Raw genomic sequence first — 9957 nt, forward strand, 5'->3', positions numbered from 1 at the left:
GACTTGATTGCTGTATGAATTGAAATCCTACACAAGTTTGGTCTCAGATTTATTTCACGGCCTCGCCGCATGTTCGCCTCACTACGGTGGACCATGGACAGAAAGTTTTTGGATAAACCATTCGTTACACATTGGGTAAGAAGCGTATACATTTTTGGGGGAATGTCTTGTCACTGTCGCACAATGTGACACTCGAAGAGAGTTTTCGAACAGACCGTCTGCAATACACTGGGTCTTGGAATGAAAGTCATAGGACAAAAAGTTTTTAAATATTGACCTAATTTGAAAATTGTAACATACGTAAATCCAATTAATAGTAGAAGTTTGACATTGAATACGATTGAGTACGAGGTACAACATTGATTCGATTTTATTTAAGGAACTTAGCGAGTACGAGGGAATATCTGCAATGTGATATGCATAAGAGATATAACCACAATTGTTGCTGTAAGTAATGCTTGTTATTTGTCAATTCACTGACATTTCTCTTAATTCTCTTTTAACAGCTTTCCATTTGAGGAGCCAGAAAAGAAGAACTCTAAATCGACAATCTGATTCTAGTTTTACTCCGAGCATTGAATTTAATATATATAGAAATAGAATATAATATAATATAGAAACTATTGATTATGCACTATGCACCTCCTATTTTTGAGGAGAAATAAGTAATGAATTAGTTGCCATTGAACCTCTAATTTTACACTTTTTACAGATAGTTTTTTCGAACAACCTCGAGAACTCACCTGCGACATATGTGACAAAAAGAGCTGATAAGATGGAGCAACCGCAAATTCAACACACAGGCAAATTCATGAGCAAAGGCACCGACGTGTATCAAAGTGTTGAAGACGACGATGCCTCAGACGGTGTATACCTGTGTCCACAACTCGCTCCTTTCTTCTTATTACCCATCGGCCCTTTATCAGAATGTTACTTCCTTTACTTTTGGTACACCCGAATCCAAAAACTCTACGATAACCTCCTGAGTCAGGAGCTTGCAGATTTCATCCTAGGATACATGGTGCGTTTTGTGAGTCAGGGCGTCAGCTGGCTCAGGAGCTGGCAGCTTATTGATTTTAGTATATCCGTTGTCGAGGATGCTATCCTTATCGTATGGTCGCGGGCTGTCGAGAACTTTTTCTTCAGCCGGATGCGAAAGCGGCATCGCATATTTGATTTTTTCAGCAACCTGACTTACATGGGCATAGGCATGGACCTCCACGGACGGTGGTACAAACATGACAAGGAGACACGGATGAATCGGTCCAAGGGTGTGATTTCGATGCTTTGGAATAAAGATGACTTGAACATGAGCTTCGTAGAATACTGGATCCATAAACTGACAATCCAGCCCCTGAGGCCGAGAGGTGCCTTATGGGATCGTTTTTCGATGTTCCGAATATTTTACAATAAAAGCTATGATCCAATTGAATTCTTTCAGCGCATGATGATCTTCAGTCAGAACCTGAGACTTGTCCGGTTATTGAACGATAAAGAGCAAGGGACTGCTTACTATGGTGTTTCACAATTCTCTGATTTAACCGGTAAGTGATTCCTAAACCACAAGCATTCGGCACCAGTTATTGAATTAAAACCTTGAATAAATAGAAATGCTGTAAATAACCGAGACTTGCAATTTTAAAGATTGTGAAAGGTGGATAAAAGTTAGGTACTTGGAGTGATTCAACTAGTACATTTATACAGAGAAAAATATTTCACCCATCCTCTCAGTTGTTAATTGAACGTATCACTTTTGCATAGTGATACATGGGCGAAATATTCCATGTTCAACAGGAAAAATGAGAGTATACCTACATTTTCTCAGTCACTTATTGAGGCTAATTTTACTCTCAAGACCCTCTTTCAAAGTCTGCGGGAATTGAACCCATTTGAAAAATTTCGTATCCACACATTTTGTGACGTCATCTGAAGAGTTAATTACGATCAACCGCGGTTTCAAGTTTTAAAAATGACTAAGCCACTGCGCGCAACTTTTGTGCTCCAAAGCCACTCAAATTGCCGTCACGGTTATTGAAGGCGAACTCGACGGAATGGGAGACACTCAGTGAGGAGAGTAATGTAAGCCGTAGCTAGTTAGTTTTGTGACATCAAAGTAGTGGATATTTACCAGAAACAACAATCATCTCCGGGCCATCCGATGTTCGACGAGTGCTCGAATAATCAATCAATCATGAGATTCGAGTAAGTATTCAAAAAATATTATCTTAGGCTACCTTATAGTAATAGATATTTCCTTATCGTGGCTGTTGATAAGATTTAAAGTCCGTCGTTTTAATATATTATGAATATTTGCAGTTGATGAGTTCGCTAAAAAATTTGGCGCTTACAATTCCTCTGCGGACAATGTAAATGCATATTTAAATCGAGAAATCGATCCCGTTATGGACAAAATCCCTACCTCCTTTGACTGGCGCAACATACACAGCGTTGCATTTGATCCCAAAGATTACGTAAGTCTCATGAACTCATTAAATATCACAGAAAAACCTAAAAATTATATACTGTTTTAGAACATATCTAATTAATTAAGAAGCGGGATGCTCTAAATTCAATAATGAATTTGGAAATTTTTTTCGCACTGAATTCTTAGATTTTTCACAAGGAACTCATTTGAAACAATATCGCAATTTTTTTTTCGAACGCATACGTTTATCTCGTTCTTAATGAAATCAATTAGATTTTCTTTTATTTTTAGCCCGTGTTCGTGTAATGCGGTGCTAAGGGAAAACGCCGTATGAGAATTCTAGAGCTGCCAAAGTTCTTCGAATATGACATATGTTTGTGAGGAAAGTTTTGCATGGTCCTCTTTGAAATTTTCAGATATTTTAGATAAAATCGCGAACAAGAATTTCTGAAAATTTTGAAAAAAAATTATTCACAAATTTACCGGTTTTGTCTCTTAATTGGAGGAAGTATTGCCTCATCTAAAGGCTCATACGGCGTTTTTCCTTAGCTTAAAGGCGTCTGTGTGAGTTTAAGAGAAAACGATAATTGACCGATAAAATAGCCCAGCAATCCGAAGGTTTCCGTTTCTCAATCTGATAGATTATTTTTCTGGGAGATTGAAAAACAAAGTTTGAACAACTTTCAAAACGGAAGCCGGGAAGACGGAGTCAATCAGCAAAATCGGAAGAAACAGAACGACATGGGTTGTGCTTATGAAATTAACCCTGTGGTTCACATTGTACGGGTAGAATGGCATTCACTTCTTCTGAGATATTATCAAGTACATGAACGTTCTCTTTTATTATTCTCCATCATTCTAGATTTAAGAAGAAAGAAAATGTTTCCTTTTTGCAGAGAGACTGTGCTGCTGCTTGGGCTTACACTGTAGTTGACAATATTGAAACGCTGTATGCTATAAAATATGGCTGGCCGAAAAAATTTTCAGATCAGCGTTAGTATCCTGCTTTATTAGCCTGCGTGCACATGCCTTATGCATGTTTATTTAAACTTAGAGTACCTAAATAAAAATGCAAAGGCCCCCTTTATTCAATTACATTTTCTCCCAAAACAAAGGTGGCGGCTTACTAACATCTTAATATATGTAACTAAAAAATTGCAAGATGCACAATTCTGCAGAAGGTTTTTTTAAAAAAAGAACTTAGAGGTTAAATAACCGTGCAGAACTTAGCATCTTCTATCTGCAGGGTATGAGAGTGTTCAGTAATGTAAAACTGAAAAAACCATACTTTGTATGAATGAAAAAGGAACCTCCAACAATCAATTGTTTTTAAAATGGTCGTATTATTATGTATATCGCTTTTTTTAAGGAGATGGATCAATTAACTTTAAGTTCATCCTATTATGTAATGTCTATCTAATCCTATTTTCAAAAACACAAGTTGGTGATCATACGATCATAGCCAAGGTGACGTCATGCTGTTGGACGCAACACTAAACGCCCGATCAGAAAGCAAATATGAATGAGTTTCGGGTCTAATGGGCCTGTTGCAAACTTTTGCTAGAGCAAATATAAGAGTTGTTTCCTATAGAGGATGCCTCAAAAATCACGATGGGCGCATCGGCAAAGTCTGAAATGCACTCATAACTTCACAATCTGCGTAAGATATTTGCGTTTTTTTTGAGCTTCCCGCTTCAAAAACGATACTACGGCACAGGTGAACATTTTTTTAGAGGAGTCGTTCCATCGTCGGCAATGTTCATCATGGCCGACGCTTCCGCAGTTCCGCGCGTAATTCGAGGTGAGTTCAGGGTCAATCAAGGCGGGCGAGGAAAATATGAACGTAAACACGCCGATTGTTATCTGGTCTAATTTTGTTCAGGTGTTATCTCGTCTCATCACACGTGTTCTGGCGAATTGGCGTCTGCCATGATGAATATTGCCGACGATGGAACGCCTCCTCTAACAAAATGTTCACCTGTGCCGTAGTATCGTTTTTGAAGCGGGAAGCTCAAAAAACCGCAAATTTCTTACGCAGATTGTGAAGTTATGAGTGCATTTCAGACTTTGCCAATGCACTCATCGTGATTTTTGAGGCATTATCTATAAGAAACAAATCTTAGTTTTGATATAGCAAAAGTTTGCAACAGGCCCATTGGATTCATCATCAGCACAGCGGATTGTGTGCCTCCATTCACGGCTGCTATTTTCAAAAAGCTCAAGATTTGTTCAAAACCACTTTGGTTGGAATGTGTACTTATCTTCTTTATTTTCCCAATTCAATTTTCCTCTTGTACTGATCAATGATTTTCAGGAAAACTGAAATTCTTGAAAATCTCGGTGTGGTGAGTAATTTTCATTCCCAACACGTCATTAAAGATGTTTAATCTTAGGTAGAACACAAATGCTATCGTGCTACGGTAGAATGCCGTATGAGCCTTCAGATATTGCCATACGTCTTCCAGTAAGATACGAATTTACGGGGTCAATTTTGAGTATTATTCGTAGAAAGTTCCGGCAATTTTGATAGCAATTTAATCTAATATAAATGGGAATTCCAAGGGAAATATGCATAACTTGCCTCTAAAATACATGTTTTATCCTGGTAAATTTGACAACTCTTGAATGCACTTACGGTGTTCTTCCTTAGCACGGCAGAATGATGTCTTAATTGATGATACCCTGAATGATTTTAATTCTATCCTCTATTTATTTCTTTCCTCTGCTCAAAATCATGAATTGCGAAATTAAAATTTCAGAGGTCATTGACTGTGATCGGAAATCAAAGGGTTGTAAAGGTGGAAGTGTGAGCAATGCCTATCAATACATTTACAAAGCTGGCCTAACGGGGAGAAACAATTATACGTATCGAGGTTACCAAGAAAAATGCTATTACCACCCATCAATGTCCGTTGTGGAGATTCAAAGGGGTTTTCTGTACGTACCACCGGACGAGGAAAAAATACGCAACTTTATTTACAGCTACGGCCCAGTCACGGCACGAGTCAACATCGGCCCATTGCAAGTATAGCAATAAGTTGTAATTATTTTATAATACATGTTATTGAGTCACGCTAAATAGACTAATTATAAGTCTAAATGATCACATTCTTTGAAACAGCCAACAAATCAGTTTAGGGCCCAATAAACCGATTTCCTGGTTTTTATTATATATTTTTTTAACATCCCTGAGTCATATTTTGCATTATATTTTCGTTTTTAAAGCTGAAAATAACTTTCTTTATACAGTGATTTTGGTTTTCCTAAACTTGCGATTTGTCTTTTCCTAAGCTATTAACTATCCAGAAAACATATATGCGTACAGGGCTGGATTTAGGGGGTGGCCACATGGGCCGCGGCCCATATGGCGGCAAATTTTGCAATTTTTTTAATTATAGGTATAAAAAATCGGATTCAGAAAAAAAATTACAAACGAGGAAAGGCAACAACATCTCTCATTTCCTAATAGTATTGTAATTTCTAATTTTGTCATAATTCTGTGATACAAGAGACAGCACCTTTAATTATTCAAGTTAAGAGAGAAACCAAACACGCAATTCGGCCTGGAACGGCGCGGCGCAGAGAGCAATGATGACGAGGACTTGAGATAAAATTGATGAAAAGGAGAAGCCCTCGGCGCGGTGGTCGGCATGTAACACATATTAGCGCCTACAAGACTGCATGAATACTTCACGCATTGCGTCAAATACAGTGCGTTCAGCAGCGGTCGGCGAGAAACACATAGCGCCTACAAGACTGTAGGAATACTTCAAGCATTGCGCCAAACTCAGTACGGCCAGCGCGGCGCGGCGGTGGAAGTTAAATTATTTAACCATATATATGTTAGTTCTCTCATAATTTTTTTTCTTATGAATGGAGGGCCCTGTCCACACAGAGATAGGTTTACGGAACTTGACTTTCGCGCAAAGTTCCATGAAAATTTGCTAGTAGTGTTGACAGGGCTTTCGCAAAAAAAGTGTCCAGCACGAGTAAACGCGTCTTATGCACCCCTCTCCCTCTCCCTCCGGCACGTTCACTTGATGATTTGTATTGATGTTTCAAAACGAATGAGAAGGGGCGGCAAAATAGAAGCGGCCCATGGGCGGCAAGTAGGTAAATCCGGCCCTGTGTGCGTAAGCGTTGTTAAAATTCAAATGTGGTTTTGCATTATCTAAAAGGGCTCCTTCATGGTATGGGGGTTGGCAAGTAAACAATTCCAAGACTTTTTCGTTTGAAAATTTGCAAAAGCCACACTTTTTGACAGCATTTAAACCAAGACAGTTTTGTTTAGGGAGAGCTTAGGGAGAAGCCTAGGAGAGCTTTTAACTTTACGTGAATTGAGAGAGCATGATTGCAATGATTTAAAGAGAGGCGATGAGAGGAAATACATAACATTTAAACAAATGTTCGTAAATATGTATATGAGGCATCATTATTCAATGTTTTGTCCGTGTAAAAACCAATTTGCTCTTTAATTTTTGTTTCAGTTCTACAAAAAAGGCATAATCCGTTGCAATCACGAAGTGTGCAACCCAAACGTGCAAAACTATGTCGTGAATTTAATTGGTTACGGGACCGTCAGTAAGATTTTTCTTTTCCCACTTTGCTGAGCAATTGGTTTTACTAAGTATCTCTCTTAGGTTTTGGACTTATTTTTACCTCAAAATGCGTATTTTAATTGGATTATTTTTAACAGTTATAAATTCCTTAAAAGAGTCAACATCGCGGGTGGTTCTTTCTGCTCCGACTTTTTCCCCCGCACACGCCTTTATGGCGCTCAGTGGCGTGGCGTGCTAAGCGATCTATCGATATCTTCCCATTTGAAGCTGTGGTAAATAATCGATTATTCAGGTGTTTGCTGCGAACACCCTGTTTATCGATACTTTTATATAGGTTTGAATGGCCGATCAATCGATACATCGCAAAGCACGCCACGCCACCGATGGCGCTCTGCAACAGAGGGAGTCTTTTTTCCCCTATTGATGTGTGTAACTGATCTGCCAATCGGAAGTAATCTCGCTGCATCGGTTTTGGCTCCTCAAGATAGGTATCATGTAGGCTCAAATTTTCCGAGCAAGTCTAAACGTGTACAACAGTTAAATTCAACATTTTGTAATATTCAAAAACAGACTGATACTGGTTTAAATCACCAGTAGTTGTTATTAAGTTTCATTATCTGACCTATCATGTTCAATGGACCACTAGACAGGGTACGAATTTTAGCATTCTAATACATGTCTCTGAACCAAAATTTCACGTAGAACACGATTTTTGCAACAAAAGTTTCTGAAATCAACTTTTAGCGAAGATATTAACGTTTTTATTTCACATCAGTTACGAGGAATTTGAACTGGCCGCTCACAAGAAACTCAAAGCTCTACGTGAGTCAAATCGCGCACTACAATGGTTTCAGCAAGCTTCTCAACCGAGCAATGTTCATTTCCCGCCATGTGTTTTTTAAACGATAAGCAATTTGTCATAGCTGAGCCAAAGCGTCAAGACTGAGGTCGCCAGAATTTTATATCGCTGAGACGTTTATGATAACGTTTAGCGCGCGATGTGAATCACGTAGAGCATTGAGTTTTTATGAGCGGGTGGTTTGAATTCACGCATCAAGAATCATTAAATGTCTTAGTAAGGAGTTAATTTCGGTAATTTTCGTTGTGCGTATCGTGTTTTACGTGAAATTTTGGTGAAGAAACATGTATCAGAATGCTGAAATTCGTACCTTGTCTAGTGGTCCATTGTAAATTTATTTGGTAATAAAGAATTCATTCATTCAGTTATAAATGAGGGTGATTGGGCGTATTTACGCTGAGAAATATGTTTGCAAAGGAAGGAAATCAAAAGGAATAATGAAGCGCCCAAATCTTATGTAGATAGTTCTACTCTATTGAATTCATTGACACATGGCTCTTTTCAGCATAACCGCAAAATCTGTGAAGGTCATTCTCGGAAGGTAGAAATATAACATAATAAGTTTGAAAATTGAGTAATTTGATCAATTTGCGTGTAGATTCTGCCGTATAAGGTTGAAAAATAAGTGCAAAAAATATTATATTGTCGTGGGTAATTCAGGGATTATTCTGCAATGATAATGTTCCAAATAAAGTATTTATAAGGGTTCTTCTTTCTTACAGCCGCACAAGCAATGAAGAGAAATAATTCTGACCCTATGCCTTATTGGACTGGAAAAAATTATTGGAGCTCTGAGTGGGGTGAGAAGGTGAGTTATACATAATTATTTGAAGTGAAAAGTCTAAAGTTTCTTTCACAAATTTTTTGAATAGTCGAAAGCACTTCGCAATTCTTGGCAATGGCCAATCTTGGCAATTTCTCGCACATAGCGGTTATATATGACCTATTATTCTGTTTCTTTTAGAGATTAGAATTTTTTCCAATATGTATTCTTCGTATTTTCCCTTTTGAGATCTCCTTAGTCATTGGCCAAGAGAACAGGAATGCCTTTTCAGTGTTTCATCAAGAAAAATAAAGACACTTATGGAGTATACGTCCTACCCATATTATTGTTTCATTTACTGGCTCGTAAATTCATTTTTAATTTCTCTCTATTACAGGGATTTTTCCGGCTGTACAGAGGTGAAAACCAAATTGGAGTGTCAAACTTCGTTACTGCACCGGCCCTCACTTAACGTTTTTTGACCTTACCTAACGGAATTTGACATCACAAAATTTGCAATTTTTAAAATGCTGTAAGAACACATTTTTCAGGGAGTAAGCTCTCAATACAGACATGTAAATATCACACCAAAATTTGAAAAATATATCAGCTTGACGAGACTTTCATTCAAATTTCATGATTATATCGTTAAAAAGAACTGACTCACAAGGAAATTAGAGAATTCCGATTAGTCATAATGTGATGAATAGTTGGTGAGAAAAAAAGAGAACAATGTTGAGGGATACAAATATAGGGAGACGTACGTAGGGAAAGAGGGGTCAAGGGTAAAGTAAATATTGAGTTGGAAAAATTACTGTTTGCGTATTTAAATTTCGAAGGCGTTATTTTCTGACACGCTTTTACCCTTACTTAAAGGCCCATATTCCGGCACTATCCTGATGAGGCTTTTGGGCGTTTTATACCTTAAAATTTTGAAAGTAGAAATTTTCTTTAGCTTTCTTTATATTCACTGTCACGAGCAACTGAAAAGGCCCGGGGAAATGACAAAAGTTTAGTGAGTATGTTTGTAAGTACATACCAAAAGAAAGAAAAATCTAAGCAGAACCATGTACACGATTTCTGTCAATACTTCACCTGGAATTTTATGCGCGGAGTTTTAGGATGACTCCTTTTGAATATTTTTGATTAGTTTCTTATAAAAACGGTCTATTGCGGTTCCGATTTGATGAGATTAAATCAATCAATAATGCAAAGTTATTTTCCCACTTACTTTGGGCTAGCGACGAAGCGTGAATGATCGATTATCGACAATTACCCATTTGAAGCTATGGTGAGGAATCGATTACTAAGGCGTTCGTTGCGAACACACATTCTATCGATCCTTTCACAT

At 37.9% G+C, this 9957-nt stretch overlaps 1 protein-coding gene across 1 annotated transcript; it reads left to right on the forward strand.

Annotated features, from left to right (window-relative positions):
• Positions 1–61: 61 nt before the first annotated feature.
• Positions 62–9194, forward strand: LOC109035309 (cathepsin W). Its single transcript, XM_072303216.1, has 7 exons — positions 62–1544; positions 2317–2471; positions 3322–3418; positions 5185–5450; positions 6913–7006; positions 8566–8651; positions 9004–9194. The coding sequence occupies exons 1-7, from the start codon at positions 776–778 to the stop codon at positions 9076–9078; spliced, it is 1542 nt and encodes a 513-aa protein (XP_072159317.1). The 5' UTR covers positions 62–775; the 3' UTR covers positions 9079–9194.
• Positions 9195–9957: the final 763 nt, after the last annotated feature.

This window comes from Bemisia tabaci, chromosome 8, assembly GCF_918797505.1.
Source record: "Bemisia tabaci chromosome 8, PGI_BMITA_v3".
Lineage (NCBI taxonomy): Eukaryota > Metazoa > Arthropoda > Insecta > Hemiptera > Aleyrodidae > Bemisia > Bemisia tabaci.

Excerpts from the sequence above, each read along its gene's own strand:
- LOC109035309 (XM_072303216.1), top strand. The coding sequence starts at position 776 with ATGGAGCAACCGCAAATTCAACACACAGGCAAATTCATGAGCAAAGGC. Across the intron at positions 2,472-3,321 it reads CATTTGATCCCAAAGATTAC|AGAGACTGTGCTGCTGCTTG; the intron begins GTAAGTCTCATG and ends TCCTTTTTGCAG. Across the intron at positions 7,007-8,565 it reads AATTGGTTACGGGACCGTCA|CCGCACAAGCAATGAAGAGA; the intron begins GTAAGATTTTTC and ends TCTTTCTTACAG.